This window comes from Haliotis rubra, unplaced genomic scaffold (assembly GCF_003918875.1).
Source record: "Haliotis rubra isolate DU_JTF1 unplaced genomic scaffold, ASM391887v1 Scf552, whole genome shotgun sequence".
Lineage (NCBI taxonomy): Eukaryota > Metazoa > Mollusca > Gastropoda > Lepetellida > Haliotidae > Haliotis > Haliotis rubra.
Genome location: NW_025767249.1, coordinates 577,589 through 596,413, shown reverse-complemented (window position 1 = coordinate 596,413; position 18,825 = coordinate 577,589). Strand labels below are relative to the sequence as shown.

The window sequence follows — 18,825 nt, the reverse complement described above, 5'->3', positions numbered from 1 at the left end:
TCTGTCATAGAGGTCTAACCGGGATGAAGGATAGGAGGCCGATGATCCCACTAACGGTTAAGGCCGGTCAATCAGTGAATCTTGTTCATCAAAAGCAAATTGAATCAAATTGAATTATGTCGCTATGATCAAACATCCATTGTGTTGATTGGCCTGCACTGTTGCCGATATATAGGTCACTGGGTGCTAGAGGGTGTTCATCGTCCCGTTACAGTTTGCCAGGGTCATGAATCATTGTCATGAAATCAGTGTACAGGATCTACGATGGAGACGGTTCTAATTGAGCCAGGCCGACTGCCGAACTTAGGTTATGTTTTCACAACCGTTAGGTCGACTTAAGGGCAATCCCTTAAGTGTATTCAATGTTGACTTAATATCGCCTGATCTTATATAGATGGCACTAAAGGGTCTAAATTAAGCACTTTATAACTAGACGTACTGGCGAGTTCTCCTACGTGTTTTAAGCACTGTTGAAGAAAAACAAGGTCAGACAATGTTAAAATGTTTTTTAACATACAAAACACCTCTGATAATATTATTAATTAAATATTATGTTCCTTAGAGGTTGTTACAAAAATATATCTCTGCTTCTGTACAAACATTAAGTGTTTGCTGTATTCATAGGTTTATGTAGTTTTAACTTTAATATTATCTAGTTTGTATAAACCTTTAACATAACTATTGAAAAGTAATTCTGTTTTCTTTGTATTCCGATGTTTTTTCTCTGAATTCTGATGTTAAAGACCGCCTCCGTGGTGTAGTGGTTAGAGCGTCCGCCCGGAGATCGGAAGGTCGTGGGTTCGATCCCCGACCGCGTCATACCAAAAGACGTTAAAATATGGTACTTGTACAAGCAGCCGCACATACACATACACACGAATGCACGTCGTCATATGAGCGAAATATTCTCAAGCACGACGTTAAACCCAATTTCACCTCACCTCTGATGTTAAACACGACCTGGGTTAGGAATGATGAACATCGATGTACGCCGGGTTTGAGTGGAAGGGATTCACCTCTGTATCTTGTTGTTCTCGTTGAGGAATCATGGACACGGTAAGGGCAGGACATTCGTATAGTTTCTGTCGATCTTTTGCGTTTTACGCAGCGTGTTTGGTCGGACAATCGAACATTGTTCTCTGGCGTTGACGTTATATATTATATCGTTTTAAATTTACAATTTATAATTTTGTATATTTGCTTGATCAGATTCTATTTCAAGAATTTCTTTAAAGCTATATCAGGTGGGGGTACAGGGAAAAAGACACACACATATTGTACCCATGTTGGGATTCGAACTCTTAATGACTAGATACATTCATAGACTCATTTCAAGCTATATGTACACGGATAATATTATTGTATGAGTATACATCGGATCATTATAATGAATGAAGTTAGAAGGGTCACAAATGGTTTTGGTTAAAAGGTAGACTGAATAATCAAAGTGTTTCATCTAAATGTTGACATGAGTTAACAGGTACGGGCCTCCATAGTAACGCTTGTTCAACTATTGGGCCGAAGTGCACAGACAGAATTAAACTCACGTTATTCCTCACATTCACACACAAACGATGCTATTTTAGCGACAGCGCTTCTCAAGTACAAGACTAGTCTGCCGTACAGACCCTGAAGTAAATACATCCAAGAAAGCCCACGCAAGTCTAGAAAATGCGGCAAGTCTAGATTTCCACAGCTTCAGGAAGAAAGTCTCAGGGCTCCTTTTCATTATATTTTATTTTTTTTATTATGAGCATTTTTTCTGTAAAATATTTTCATTTCAGAGACTAGTTGTTAGTCTAGTACAAGACTAACCCCGACATTTGGTGTATCACAAGGCAATCTGACAGCTATAACAACCATGGGTTTATGATGAAGATGGAGGTCTATGTTACAGATGGGGGGTTAAGACATGAGAGATCGCTTTGAGGACACGGACGTTCTGTGTGCTCAGTCTTCAGTACCTTATTGTCGACGTAAGCGTTGATTCTGAGAGTTTTAATTAATACCGTGCATTGTTTAGCCTTTGTGTAAGACAACATAATCAAAACTGAAAGTTTCTCTTGCTAACGGTATGCACAGACCTGTGAGTGATTTCTTTTCTTGAGACAGATCTACCTACAGAACGGACTAACGCCCCTTATATTGGTATCACATTTCAGTGTGAAAATATTGCAACTGGAAATCTAAAGATGTAAATAAAAGTTGATAAATGTGTACTCGTTTACTTGTCTAATTGGATACTACCAAAATAAACTCTAAACGTTTATGGTAACGAACCGCTTATAAACAAATTTATGTGACCCCAAAGGAATTTACCGAATGCTTAGCCCGTTAATCCAGATTAATTAATCCAGGCCAGTTAATCCTGTCCACGAAAATCGGGATAACCCGGGCGATTACGGCTGGGAACAGAGATCCAAATGGTATTGCACTTATTAATATGACCAGACCACTGGCCTCTGTGCAGTGTCTTCTTTATGTGGCATATAAACGCTGGCATGATGACGAGGAACACTTTTTATGGATAGACCACTGTATTGCAATATATGCTACGTTTCGGTGCAGATCCTAACACCATTATGTCAACTTCCTAGTGTTGGGAATTGATTAAAATCTCATAATTGATGATTGGTTCATTACTACCGATCAATCATCGAAAATAATTGGTTAGCATCATTTATAAAATATGTTAATGCACATAAAAATAAGGTAAAAAACAAGTACATGTAGTTCTTTTGTTTTTTTGGGCAAAATTTCACATCTTTAAAGGATGACTAGTATGTTAGGAACATAAATTTCTTAGAGTCTTTAAGATAAATTCAATCATGAAACGAGCTTGTAGTGCTTACGAAATGTAACAGACAAAACAAACCATGTGAAAAATATTGTTAATGAAAACAAGAGTTCCAGAATTGTTTGTGTTCGATTATGAGAAATTGTGATCGATTGCTTGGTCGTTTAGTCACTACGACCAATCTTCGATTATTTCAGTTAATCGGACCACCACTACAACTTACTGTACATCAACCTCTTTAATTGTATAAAAATATTTGTATAAATTATGTTTCTCCTTGTCATAATGTTGTGTATCATTTACTTGATAACTATGTTAGGATCTACACCGAAACGTCGCATATACTAGTGTTGCAATGAAAAAGTTGTCTGTCCATAAAAGTGTTCCTCTTCGGCTATGTACAGGCCGGTTTAACGAGGTTCCGTTGTTCTATACATCCCATTTAAATGCCCCCAGCAGGTCAAGTCATGAAGACATGAAGTCATGTACACGTGTCCTCAAGGTATCCTTGATGAGGCTGATGATTATATACAGATTTAGGATTAAACACACGGGATGTTGATTGCAGTATCGTGATCTGAAAGGGTGCCTAGTGTGCAGGTGCTGGTGGGAAGATGTGCAGGTGCGTGCATCATAGGGTGCATGCATAAACAACGTAACTGTGAGGTACACAAATAGGTGCACGTGGTGGTGATGAACAAAACCATTAAGCCCCATGAATGTCACCACAAGATGACATGATATATTGATGCAAAGATAACGATCATTTTACAGTGGTTGGTTGGTTTGTCGTTTAACGCCGCACTCAGCATTATTCCAGCTATATGGCTGCGGTCTGTAAATAATCAAGTCTGGACCAGACAATCCAGTGACCAACATCATGAGCATCGATCTACGGAATGGGAATACGATGACAAGTGTCAAACAAGTCAGCGATCTCTTTAGTCGCCTCTTACGACAAGCATGGTTGATGAAGACCAGTTCTAACCCGGATGTTCATGGGTCCATTTTACAATGGGCTGATTTGTGATGCAGTTTCATAATCTGATGTAAATGTACATACTTCAAAATACAAAGAAACAGAATGGAGTATATATATACGTTTTTCCGAACCCATCTCCCACCGAAAGAAAGCACAATCAGTGGTCTTAAACACACGCGATGCCTACAGTATGGATATTGTATCTGTGACTATACACTTGATACGCTTTATTTGTTATATTTTTTAACTTGGCGTTAAACCACAAAGAAAAACTAACATAGCAAATAAATAGCTATTTTTATGGTTCGAAAGAAGTACCGAGATACGACAACAAAGAACGCTGTTGTGTGTCTGTACATATCACAGGGGGATGTCATAGTTTAGTTTCATACATTTTCGTTTCAAATAAACTTATAAATTCGATAAATTTTATCTTTTGTAAAGTAAATACACACGTAGACATTCAAAATATGTCCAAATTCAAACCAGTCGCTGGTATTAGCGATACGCCGTCGTCTTCAACAACGACATCGGCGTGAGACCACGTGACAGTTCAGTACTCTGGTACTCCAGCGTCATAAGCCCAAGGATTATGGTGTAATTCCAAGGATTATGATGTAATCCCAAGGATTATGGTGTAATGCCAAGGTTTATGTTGTTTTTCGACGGGCAGTTTATTGGTTGGGACTCGGGTGACACGCCTTGATGTAACTGGAGTACTGTTGACAGCGGCGTTAAACCAAACACTCTGTTGTTACTGTTGCATCTGACCCCGATTTCTCGTTTTTACTCAAATTTCAAACTGAGTTTGACAAATTGAAACAGTTGAATTTTTAACTCAGCTGCATTTTTAAAATAAAAAAGCCCAAACAACTTAATTATTCTATTCACCAAACTCAAATTGTCTACAATGTTTGAGTTTAATATCGATTTTATTTCATTCTGGGAAATGTGTTTCTCAAATTTGAGTAAAAACTCTAACTTAAGTTAAAACGCAGACTTAGGTTTGTTTCGAGAAATCGGGGCAAGGGGGCTAAGTGAAGAAAGCTTTTTCGGAATAAATGTTTCAAAATATATAAATCAGGAATCTGAAGATTACGGCGATTAAAACCAGATTAACGAGTTCCTTCTACACTGAAGATACATTTTGTCTTAAAATATCTTCAAAGTCAAATATAGAACAAAAGATGAAGGTAGAAACAAAGAGCACCAAGTGCAGGCTAGAGCACATGTATGTCCTTGACCAAAGAACGGTAAGCTGCGAGGGCGACTATTCTATACAATTGTATTACAGTCAATGCACGGTCTCTATGAGGTAAAGATCAAGAGAACGAAATCCGAGCAACTTACCACAGCACAAGTGGTTCTTGAAGGCACGACGGAACTTGACCGACATGGCATTGTAGAGGATTGGATTAATGGCACTATTGATGTACACCATGGTTCTACAGAACAAGAGAAACCACAGGTCCAAGTATTTCTTCCTGGCGAAGGAGTTATAGACAACCATCACTCGGTACGGCATCCACAACGTTGCGAAGACGAACACAACAACTATCAGCATCCGCACCACCTGAAAGGGAAAGTATGGAATCTGGTGAATAACTATTCAATAACCTTTCCTCACAATACCCCCAGCGTTCTTTAATGTTCCCGACAATCGAAACGGTTTTAGTAGTGATTTCTTATCACATTGGAATCGGCGGTGGGGTAGCCTAATGGTTAAAGCGTCCGCTCGTCACGCCGAAGACCCGTGTTCGATTCCCCACATGGGTACAATGTGTGAAGCCATTTTTGGTGTCCCCTGCCGTGATATTGCTGGAATATTGCAAAAGCGGCGTAAAACCATTCTCACTCAATATCACATTGGAAATGGTTTTATTTATTAATAACTAAAATAATAAGCCATGTTTTGCGCCCTGGTATGAATTGTACATGTAATCTGAAAATTTACGTTGTGATTTGGGCTTAGCTGAATGGTTAATGCTTCTTCGGGAATCTGGTGAATAATCATTAAATAACCTTTTTTCTCAAATAAACTAGCGTTCTTTAATGTTCGTACGATCGAAACTGTTTTTGTAGTGATTTGGTATCACATTGAAAACGGTTTTATTTATTAATAACTAAAATAATAACCGTGATTGCGGCCTGGTATAAATCGTAATTGATAGAATTTATGTTCTGATTTCGGGCATAGGTGAATGGTTAATGCTTCTTTAGGAATCTGGTAAATAATTATCAAATAATTTTTTTTTCTCAAAATAACCTAGCCTTCTTTAATATTCATGATACAGAAATTGTACAAAAGACTCTGTTTTAGCAGTGATATCTTATCACAATGGAAAAGGTTTATTTATTAATAAATACATTAATAAGCGTGACGAAACCTGGGCGTAAACTGTAGTTTGATAGAATTTACATTCTGGTAAGGGGCTAATGGTTAATGCTCCTCCGGGTTCGATACTTTACATCCGTGAAATTATATTGATGGTTCTCAGGTCATTGTCGTATTAAAAGCAAAATGACCGAAAAGAATCGAACGACTGTGCAAAGGAAATTTGCTCAATATAAAAAATAATAATTCACATTCACCAGACGCACGCTTCGATCCACGGACGCCGCAATGAAATGTACTGATGTCAAATTCAATTGTGGATATTCTCCAAGTGTAAAAAGCAGGTACCACGGTGACTGCACTTCGCATATATACGAGGTTACCATTATCTTCCTGTCGAATCACTTAACAGGTTATGTCGTTTGAGTTACACGGTGTTTTGTGTGAATGTGCACAGCGGACGCCGCACGGATGACAATGTAAGGCTAAAGCTTGCTGGACGTGAATCTGACTCGACAAGAGTCTGAGAGAAGCTTTTGGTTAAAGGACATGAAGAGGACGATATGGTCAATATCTTGTCAACTGGCGTCAAAAACATGTGTAGGTTACATTAATAGGATCTTACAGACGGAGTTGTCTGTGGAAGACAACAACAAATGGTTGACGTTATTGGCCCTGTCGTCTGATTGATTGATTATCAAAAGTTTACTAGGTGTTCGGGCAACTGGGCCCATTTACACCTTGCCCATCATAAAAGTTTGCTAAGTGGCTGTCGTCTGTGGCTGAATACAGAGTTGCGTCCCTTGGATGTGAAAGTTACCGATCTGAGGTTCGTCCATTATGAGTCAGGCCCTTGTGATCGACTTTAACATGTTCATGACTTATTAAATACTGATGTTGCCATGTGTTGGGGACAATAAGGAGCCTATCCAGCCCCACCTATGTCACCTGTCATAAACACAAGGCAAATTCAAAATAAACACTGGAACACATGGTAAATGTCAAAATCGGGAATTGTATCGTATATTATCTTCATCAGATTTAAAAAAAGTCTTCCAGGTGTATCCAATACAATATTTTGAATTTTTTTGAATTACCAAGGCATTCCGTGGTGCAGCACATTCCCCAATCAAACAGCTTTTGGGGGAGAGTGGTGTGACGCCTTTTTGAAATCTTCATCGAACAATTTAATTGCACTTCAAAATTTGTAAAATGAAGACAATTGATTGTTCCCGACATAAATCGTAATCAAAAACTGCACGCCATGATCTGTGAAATGTGTACGTTTTGTCATGTAGGATTAGGAAATTACAAAGTCAGTACTCCTTCCTAGTATTACCAAAAACCTTAAGTCTCCGGCGATTGTTTTAGAATGTCGGTCACTGCAGCATTGTGATCGTGACAACCACATTTGGAGTGGTTGCGATGGTTTTGTACCAGATAGATAGGTAGGTAAGATAGGCTGTTGAACCGTCCATGACAAAGTCACAAATACCTCTCTTTACTGTTTGTTTTGTTTGTTTGGTAAATTGCACTCAGAAATATTCCAGGTGTATACAGGATCGTCACCAGGAACAAGCATTCAAGCATCAATTCCAACCCAGATCACGGGTGCAAAAGTATCTTTGCATTACGTTATTAAATGTCTACGAGAGAGAGAGGGAGGATAACCTTAAATAAGCGTTACACCCATTTCACCTCGCCTAGGTGCTCGAAGGACACCCTGCATTTTACGGGCGATACCTTGGACTGCACCAAGTCCAGGTTTAGCCACGATTAAATACTTGCGCTCTAAGTGCGTCCTCTTCCCAGAACAATGGCAGATCCTCATACGTGGCCATGTGTACTCAATACACAGGTAGTGTGTTGCACTTGCAATTGTGTCTGTCCATTCGTGGCACTCAATGTGCAAGTGCTCTGTACGTTCTAAACACTATAGAACCTGGATTAATTATCAGTAAGTATACCCTTGCTCACCTTGATTTTTCACGCATATCATACCGTTATCGGACATGGACGTATCATGCACTAGATTTAAGATTACTCTCTGAATATATATAGCTTTGACATAAACAAACACTTTTCTTTCAACTTGGAAAGGAGCCCAAGTGAGATGTGAGATTCGGAAACTGAGGAAGGTTGTAGGGTTTTTAGTACTGCAGAAAGGGCTAGGAAGAAGGGAGAATAGTGCGGGCTGTGAGACAGACTTATTATACACTGGAAAGGGGTATCTGTGAATTATGAAAATGCTCAAGGTCATTGCTGTTTGATGAAAAGCAACAAGCCTGCTGTAGTAGTACCAGGAGGGATTGCAAACTAACTCATCTGGTTTGGAAAAAACAACTAATGATTCAATATTCTTTTAGGTTCAGTCACACACTGGCATTTGAGAGGATGTTGCTATTTGATATGAATATTCAAGGTCCTTGTGTCAAAGTTGAAGGGACCTACATGAATACGAGGTCGGACACACTGACTGACTGAGCTTGGGTTTACGCCGCTCTTTAGCAATATTCCAGCAACATCACGGCGGGGAACACCAGAAATGGGCTTCACACATTGTACTCATGTGGGGATTCGAACCCGGGTCTTCGGCGTGACGAGCCAACGCTTTAACCACTAGACTACCCCACCGCCCCCGAGGTCGGACACAACAAATGATGACTGAATACCTGTTTACACAGGGACTAAGCTTTCACTTCGACACATAAGTAAGTGAGTTTTACGCCACACCCGGTAATATTCCAGCTTTTTGCGGCGGTCTGTAAATACGCGAGTCTGGACCAGACGATCCAGTGATCAACAGTATGAGCATCGATCTGCGCAATTGGGATACAATGGCATGTGTCAACCAAGTCAGCGAGCCTGACAACCCGATCCCGTTAGTCGCCTCTTACGACAAGCATGGGTTACTGAAGACCTATTCTAACCCGGATCTTCACAGGTCCTTCGACATATCAAAGTTCGACACGAGGATGTTTGTATGTGACACAATTGCACGGAAACGAGAGTAAGATAATTGTCGTGTTTAATTTCTTCCTCTGGGTGATGTATGTTCTATAGCCCTTTTTATCATTATTGTATGTGATGAAAGTGAAATGAATACACGAATTTCTCCTCTACAGACATATACAACCAAAAAGATTCATTTGAAACTAGTACTGCTTATAAAGACTTTCTTTTCGGAAGCTTACATCAGAACACGGTATTAATGTTCTTTTCTGTGTGATGTCCTCTTGAGACAAATTGTTGTGGTTTGGTCTGTGATAAGCCATGGTCATTTGAATGTTCTGGGATGAGTTTTGTCTTCATCTCCACGAGAGGGGGTCTGAATTGGTAAACAGCGAATCCTTTGATGAAGTCGAGGCGTCTATATCATCGTAATTATATTTTAGCAAATCGCATTTCCGTCCCCGGAGAGTCTTTAGATAGGGACAATATATTTTACAAAGCAAGACGACAAACTTCATAAAATCGGAATTCGGCTATTGACCTGGTCATTTCAAAGGCATTCTCTAGTAGTTCTGGGCCGGCATCGAGAATCTTAAAAGTAAATTACTGTTTGATGCATCGCCTAGTGTTTCTTTCAGTGAACAATCGGCTTGCCTTTGCAAGTGTTTTTGACGTGAAGGGTATAGTTTTGGAAATGATTTTGGCTTTTATATTCAGTAAGTAAGACGTGTGTCTCAGGTTTCCATTGTCTGCATCAGATTAAAAAAATTGACAATGCAACGGAGCTATCTAACCGGCGTATCTCAATGTGGTCCAAATGATTTGAAATTGGTTGAAATTGTTCGTTAAAGACACTTATCAGTTGTTGTTTGAAAACACTTGTCAGTTGTTAGTTAGATACACCAGATAGTTGTTGGTTAAAGACACTTATCAGTTGTTTGTTCGTTAAAGACACTAGACAGTTGTTGTTTGAAGACACTTGTCAGTTGTTAGTTAGATACACCAGATAGTTGTTGGTTAAAGACACTTGTCAGTTGTTTGTTCGTTAAAGACACTAGACAGTTGTTGTTTGAAGACACTTGTCAGTTGTTAGTTAGATACACCAGATAGTTGTTGGTTAAAGACACTTGTCAGTTGTTTGTTCGTTAAAGACACTAGACAGTTGTTGTTTGAAGACACTTGTCAGTTGTTAGTTAGATACACCAGACAGTTGTTGGTTAAAGACACTTGTCAGTTGTTTGTTCGTTTAAGACACTAGACAGTTGTTGTTTGAAGACACTTATCAGTTGTTAGTTAGATACACCAGATAGTTGTTGGTTAAAGACACTTGTCAGTTGTTTGTTCGTTAAAGACACTAGACAGTTGTTGTTTGAAGACACTTGTCAGTTGTTAGTTAGATACACCAGACAGTTGTTGGTTAAAGACACTTGTCAGTTGTTTGTTCGTTTAAGACACTAGACAGTTGTTGTTTGAAGACACTTGTCAGTTGTTAGTTAGATACACCAGACAGTTGTTGGTTAAAGACACTTGTCAGTTGTTGTTTGAAGACACTTGTCAGTTGTTAGTTAGATACACCAGATAGTTGTTGGTTAAAGACACTTGTCAGTTGTTTGTTCGTTAAAGACACTAGACAGTTGTTGTTTGAAGACACTTGTCAGTTGTTAGTTAGATACACCAGATAGTTGTTGGTTAAAGACACTTGTCAGTTGTTTGTTCGTTAAAGACACTAGACAGTTGTTGGTTAAAATTGTTCGTTAAAGACACTTATCAGTTGTTGTTTGAAGACACTTGTCAGTTGTTAGTTAGATACACCAGATAGTTGTTGGTTAAAGACACTTGTCAGTTGTTTGTTCGTTTAAGACACTAGACAGTTGTTGGTTAAAATTGTTCGTTAAAGACACTTATCAGTTGTTGTTTGAAGACACTTGTCAGTTGTTAGTTAGATACACCAGATAGTTGTTGGTTAAAGACACTTGTCAGTTGTTTGTTCGTTAAAGACACTAGACAGTTGTTGTTTGAAGACACTTGTCAGTTGTTAGTTAGATACACCAGATAGTTGTTGGTTAAAGACACTTGTCAGTTGTTTGTTCGTTTAAGACACTAGACAGTTGTTGGTTAAAATTGTTCGTTAAAGACACTTATCAGTTGTTGTTTGAAAACACTTGTCAGTTTTTAGTTAAATGCACCAGACAGCTGATGGTTAAAGACACTTATCAGTTGTTTGTTCGTTAAAGACACTAGACAGTTGATGGGTAAAGTGATTGGTTATTGACACTACACAGTTGTTGAGAAAATACAGTTGTCATTTGATGACTCATCAGTTGTTGAGTAGAAACAGTTCACAGTTGGTAACTGCCAGCTGATCCTATCATTTTCTGTTGATTGTTTTGTCTGTTTAGTTCCTTCTTCAGTGAGACCAGTGACCATATAATATATATCTAAATAACAGATATTCAATTGAATGGTCTCTGGTGAGACGCACGGTGGATGTTTACATTAACACAGAGGTGAGGTGAGGTGAAATTGGGTTTATCGTCGTGCTTGAGAATATTTCGCTCATATGACGACGTGCATGCGTGTGTATGTGTATGTGCGGCTGCTTGTACTAGCCCAGACTTAAGCTGGTTTTATAGTGCTAGCTCACTGAGATACCATGCCGCAGTGAAGCATGAATACCCCACTCAGACACATTATACTGACTCCGAGCCGACCAGTCCTTGTTGTACACATTAATGCCGAGCGCCAGTCAGGGACCAACCAGTACCACATTTTAACGTCTTTTGATATGACGCGGTCGGACGCTCTAACCACTACACCACGGAGGCGGTCACATTAACACAGAGAGTGAGGCAAACAGGTTTAATGGCATATGTCAGGTTTCCCATGAGACTGAAACAAAGCCTCGATTGTGACAGTACTTCCCGAAGAAACATGGTTATGCCAGAAGGCTGGCCGCAGAAGAGATGAAGGATGTGGCAGTAAGATGAATACAGATGCTGACACTGACTTAAGATGTGCTCGAGGACACTTGATGACGATAGTGGGTGAAGCTACGTTCGTAAGTTTGACGTAAAGACGTCCTCGTCTGTAAATTAAAACAGTATTATTTATGAGATACATCAGGAGAGTTACAAATCAATCTTCATTCAAAAGACGTTTTCCGTGTGTGGAGCTCTCTTTTCGCTAAGAATATTGTTTCGTAGCTTTTGTCATATGCGACATGTATAAACGAAATGGTTATGCCTTTGAATTCATGAACTGGATGGTATCACATCGATAACACTGTAACGTAGGGTTGTTAAGCTGCATTCTTTGGGAGAATATCATCAGAGTGATTGAGTGATTGAGTGAGTTTGGTTTTACGCCGCAGCAAATATCGTGGCAGGAGACACCAGAAATGGACTTCCCATATTGTACCCATGTGGAGAATCGAACCCGGGTCTTCGGCGTGACGAGCAAATGCTTTAAAAGCTAGGTTACCCTACCGCCCCCTTCACCCCTGAATTATAATTTCTTAATGTTTTTTTTCATTCAGATGGCAGGCATGTGAGATGCTTCACAGAGACGTACTGATTCAAGTGTCAAGTTTCTCTGCTATAAGACAGAGCTCTGTCTGAAACATCAGAATGTACTCTTAGCGGACAGGAATTTTGGTGAATATTGCCGCTGAACTGAATCTGCTGCCACTGTGCCAAATGAAATGCATTGAAATCACAAAACGGGACTGTATTGTGGAATGGATTTTAATATTGTCGTCGAAGCAGTGAACATGGAGTAGTATTTTCATGATCAGAGCTAGGAGTGAGCGTGGTTTTACACCGCTTTGAAAATACTCCAGCAATATCACGACGGGGCCCCCGGGAACACCAGAAATGGGCTTCACAACATTGTACCCATGTTTGGAATCGAACCGGTGTCTTCGGCGTGACGAGCGAACGCTTTAACCACTAGGCTACCACCCCGACCAAAATATCATAAGAGGCCAAGGTAGTTTATATCGTGATGTTTCAGATGTGATGTTGTCATGTAGATACAATTTACACATATTTGGGTAATTTGTTCATATATCTGAAATATATCACTGAAATAATTCGTTTATCTCTCTGCCGAGACCCGTCAAACTGTCATGACACGCTCGAGAAAGGCGATATCATATAAAGGCAGATTAAATGTCAAGGAACTACAACATTACATGGAGGAACTCCTTGGCGTGAATTCAGTGCACTCGTCAGTTTTGGCTAAAGGTACATGATCATGGCTATTATTGTTGGCGGTTACCTTCAAAAATATATCTTGTTTGTCTCTTCAGATCCTTTTCTATTGGTTACACATGCAGTATATTAACAAGCTTCAAGTCTGATACAGCTTAATGGCGAATGTTTAATAATTTCAAAACAAAATCATATTAATAGGCCTAACATCAGCCTTACATTGTCCCTCGATCTCCAGAAAATCATGTGAGTTAGAATTAACACAATACTATCAATCAGCTCTTCCACGTCACACAGTGAAATATACAACCTGCCAATCACCAAAACACAACCCCTGTGTTAGCTCAGGGTTGTGATCATAGGGTATAAATCATACCATTCAACTGATATCGTGTTTGATATACAGGCATTTACCATTGCCGCAACAGATGGACATAATATGTTACAATTTTATCTCCCTAATTACCATGTTTTGCAGGTTTCACATCAGAGATATTACCAAGGATATGCGAACGCGAGACATTCCTGGAGAAGGATCTTGGAATTGCCAAAACAACACGGCTTATTATTTATTTATTCATAACGATAGAAATCCGTGTTCTCAAAGGGTAATGTGATGTATCTCGGAAAACGACAAAAGATAATGTGCACGAAGGTAAAGCTGATTATATATAATTACATGAGACAAATCGAAAACTGAAAGTCGTGTTGAATAATACCAGAGTCTACATGTTTATGAAGATGCGGGTTAGAATTGATCTTCAGTAACCCATGTTTGTCGTAAGAGGCGACTAACGGGATCGGATGTTCAGCCTCGCTGACTTGATTGACACATATCACCGCATCCCAATTAGATTGATGCTCATGCTGTTTGCCTGGTCCAGACTCGATTATTTACAGATGGCCGCCATTTAGCTGGAATATTGCCGGGTGCGGCGTAAAATCAAACTCACTCACTCACTTTAATGAGCGATGTAGTAATGGCTACTGTCCGGTCCGTACCTGCCGCTGGGTTCCAGACATTATTTCGACTCTATTCACATTTGTGTCATTTCATCAAAGCCAGGATCAAGCGAGGGTCATTTACTGTTTCTATGTATAATGTGTCCCCTGTGTCGTGCGATAACGTCCAGACACTCAGGAAATTGGGCTGCGACCAAGATGCTCATATGATCAGCCTGCGAACGCTGTACCAGTATCTGCAAGGTGCTCCAGGACATTGTATAGTCCGGGTTAAAGGTACACGCGAGACCGGGGATGTGTCTATGGTCTGAGTGCTTTATTGTTGTCTAGGTTGTGTTGTTAATTATTGATTATCTCTTGGTGGCCTGTTGGTCTGAAGAGACAACCATTTCTCCTTAATACCGTTTTGATGTAGTTATAAAAAATGAAAACTTTTACAATAGATATTATTAATTATCAAATGAGTTCCTATATAGGATCAGTTCAACAAGGTTAATACACTAACAAGAATGGGGTTCTCAATGTGTCATGAAAATAACACGTACTATTACCGCAAAAAACATGAAAGGTTTATTATATGACATATCCATATTTCTAGAGGAATCACGAGTCACAGGTGGGTGATCATGCGGACGGTAATGGATGATCATGCGGGCGGTGACGGTGCTCATGCGGACGGTAATGGGTGATCATGCGGACGGTGACGCTGATCATGCGGACGGTGACGCTGATCATGTGGACGGTGACGGGTGATCATGCGGACGGTAATGGGTGATCATGTGGACGGTAACGGGTGGTCATGCGGGCGGTAACGGGTGTCATGCGGACGGTGACGCTGATCATGTGGACCTTGACGGATGATCATGCGTACGGTAATTGGTGATCATGCGGACGGTGACTGTGATTATGGGGACGGTAACGGGTGATAATGCGTACGGTAATGGGTGATAATGCGGACGGTAACGGGTGATAATGCGGACGGTAACGGGTGATAATGCGTACAGTAATGGGTGATCATGCGGACGGTGACGGTGATCATGCGGACGGTAATGGGTGATGAAAGTAAGTCTTCCAGGTTCCAAGGTTCACACACATTTTTTGCAATTTAGAAAACCCCAATAATAAACAATATCATTATCTGAAAGGGCATTTGGACTTTTGAAGAAAATGTGGACACGAAAAGCTGTTTTCATTGATAACAACTTCTTTTCTTCAGTGACGTTTGAGAGCTCCTTCTTGGCTCTGTGTCGGGGAAATGATGAAGAGGCAAGACGCATTTCTGAGAAGTTGATACACAGAATATATAAACTGTACATACATAATAGGATGTCCTGTATTCAAGCAATATACATATGATCACAATGTCCCGTAGTTTACATGGAATGGTTTGAGTTCCAGCACTTACAATGCCTACATTCAAGTCCAAATGACACCCAACCAACCATTCGGGCTGCAATGCCACAGACATCAGATGCTCTCAGACAACTCTCGCGGCGTCATATTCCATAATGGACGAAAAGATCACACCCATTGAAAAGTTCCTGCAACTTTTCTCCTACATTTGTGCAAAATATTATGTTGATTCCGATGTCTTTGATTCAATGGAGGGGCTTGTTGCGTGATGACTGATGTCCACTCCGATGGTAACCCAGACATCGTGCCGCTCAGAAACAATTCGCAATGGAATCCATGAATAACTCGTCTTAAATTGTTTACGTTTTATCAGCTTCAAATGAGGTAATTCGTGTTTGAATTGATCCCCGAATGGATAACATGCCCTTTGAATACAATAAAAACAACAACGGTATTTGAGATTCATAGGCACTGACGCCAAATCAAAACTTAACCTTTCTGTTGAAATTGCGGCGAACCAAAATCGAACTTTAGTCAGGATTTAAATCCCTAATGTGCATTTTAAAACGTTTTCTTTTCGCTGCAGTTGCAGACAACACTATCCGTGCTTGTAAGGTCATTTACAATATACACATTTTTTTCCAGGCAATTGGACTAAACATTTGCTGGGCTAGCGTTTGCTTTACTTAAGACACAATCACTAGCGCCTCGTGTCAAGGTCCTAACAATAGATCCCCTGGGTACTTTCAAGCAACTGCTTGTTCTATACTGACACTTTTGAAACATGGTGTGGTGAACGATACGGCTACTAGACGCCCGTCTAGTAATATATTCTAACGCATTTCACAACGTAACTGCTGCTTTTTACACTAAAATGATTCATATGTGAAGAGTCTTTAAATCGTAGATTCCGATTTGCATGCGCTCTTGAATTTTGCTCTACCGGCATAAAGTTCTAAACTGAATTGACGTGCAGAGTTTTCGTTCATATTATGGTTTAAATTTACACTTGCTGGCAGAAAACGTTACGTACATATTTCTATAAGTGATGGGATACATTTGATATTCGTTCTCATGAATGATTCAAAATCACTTGAGTGTGGTCATTACAACGCAGACAAAAGTCATCTGTACACTACTGCTGCTGTACTACTTCTTTTCACTTCTACAAATATCATTCTATCTCATTTGACGCTCATACTGTTGGTCACTGGATTGTCTGGTCAGGACTCGATTATTTACAGATCGCCACCATATAGCTGGAATATTGCTGAGTGCGGCGTTAAACAACAAACAAAAACTACTACTACTACTACTACTACTACTACTACTACTACTACTACTACTACTACTACTACTACTACTACTACTACTACTACTACTACTACGCGTGCTACCTGTGAAGATCCGGGCTAGATTTGTTTTTCAGTAACCCATGCGTGTAGTAAGAGGCGACTAACTCGGGTGGTCAGGCTCGCTGACTTGGTTCACACATGTCATCGGTTCCCAATTGCTTAGGTCGATGCGTAGGTCGATGCTCATGATGTTGATCACTGAATTGTCTCGTCCAGACTCGATTATTTACAGACCGCCGTCATATAGCTGGAATATTGCTGAGTGCGGCGTAAAACAACAAACAATCAACTAAGCGTGCTAACAGCCACATTTTTCACTTTGTTAGGGGCTATGAGGTTATTAACAACATTACCATGTCATCCTATCGGGTATCCATTCACTGCTGAACAGAGGCAAGTTTCTAAATTAAGACGCCTGAGGGTCACCGCATGTGCTTCAGTGTAGGGCAAGACCCTATAAACTCAGACTGCAGAACGTGGCCATCCATTCCATTTATCCGTAATTGGAATCTGTGCCCTGAGCCCAGAAACACTTGCCATAACAAGATCAGAGATGCTAAACACGCTTGGCGTGAGCGTGAAATAACGTACAATTATAGAGACACTTTGACGCTGATAGGTAGAAACATTTTTTATCACTTATAATTTCATGGAAAGTGCATGCATTTTTAAGTGTTTATCTCAGTCTAAGACGTGAAATACGTTTTGTAACATCATGAAAGGACGGCAGACCGAGGATCATACCCTGATAATTTGTGGATTATTGCGAGAAAAAGACCCCAAATTGTTCAAAGCCCTACTCTCATGCGATTCAAAGCGGACTGGGGTGGTATTTCAACTATAGTGAAATTTAAAAAACCTAAATCAGCCAAAGACGACAACCCTTGTCATGTCCTCACGTCAGACAACGGATGCCCACCTACAGTCGACAACACATCACTTTTGTGTTATCATTGTCATCGAGAACTGAAGGCTGAGACAGTAAGCTGTACAGTTCACGATTTGGTTTCCATTCTTAGAACAAATCAGTCAGAAATACACCGAAGGCAGACATGTAAACCTATTACAGCAACCTCCCACGAGGCGCAATCTACAGGATCAAATACATCTGTGAAGAAACATCAAGAACCTTCACCTTCCGCATCAGAGATCGCCGTAGATCATCTTACAAAGAAGACTTCAATATTGCTTGTGGTATCACCTTCTGCAACATTCCAGCCATCAGACCCGGTGGATTATCTTCATCATGCTTGATTCCAGTCGAAGAAGGAATATCACCAGGAGACTAACAGAAGCCATACACATCAAAGGGTTAAGTCGACCTTCAATAGAGACGAGAGTCACTGCTTCCAGAAGGCTCACTTGAGCAATACAGTTGCACCCAGCACTTTTACTACGCACTTAGATTAAGTTTTATTTTTCAAGTTACCCTTGTTTTTAACTTTTTTTTGTTATTGTGTGTTTCCACTGATTGCTATCCATGCTTGTTACCATAATTTGTTATCCTTTGCTTGTTACCATTATTTGCTATGCTTTGCTTGTTATCATCATTTGTTACCGATGTTTGTTATCCTTTTTGGTTTGTTTTGTTAATATTTGTTGGTTGTTTTCTGCTTCGCTATTTTGCAATATTATACTGAGTGAGTTTAGTTTTACACCGCACTCAGCGATATTCCAGCTATATGGAATAAATAATCGAATCTGGACCAGACAATCCAGTGACCAACAGCATGAGCATTTGTCAACGCAATTGGGATACGATGACATGTGTCAACCAAGTCAGCGAGCCTGACCACCCGAACCCGTTAGTCGCCCCTTACGACAAGCATGGGTTACTGAAGATCAGTTCTAACCCGGATTTCACGGGTGCAATCTTA

The 18,825-nt window shown here is 40.0% G+C and overlaps 1 protein-coding gene across 5 annotated transcripts in view; it reads right to left on the bottom strand.

Moving 5' to 3' along the window:
- The window catches only part of LOC124253795 (thyrotropin-releasing hormone receptor-like), a 103,642-nt gene that overhangs the window by 62,598 nt on the left and 22,219 nt on the right, over positions 1 to 18,825 (bottom strand). For all 5 annotated transcript variants that reach the window (XM_046687647.1, XM_046687646.1, XM_046687645.1 and 2 more), the window contains exon 2: positions 5,130 to 5,352. In XM_046687647.1, the coding sequence (XP_046543603.1) occupies positions 5,130 to 5,352 (223 nt within the window). The remainder of the gene's footprint in view (positions 1 to 5,129; positions 5,353 to 18,825) is intronic.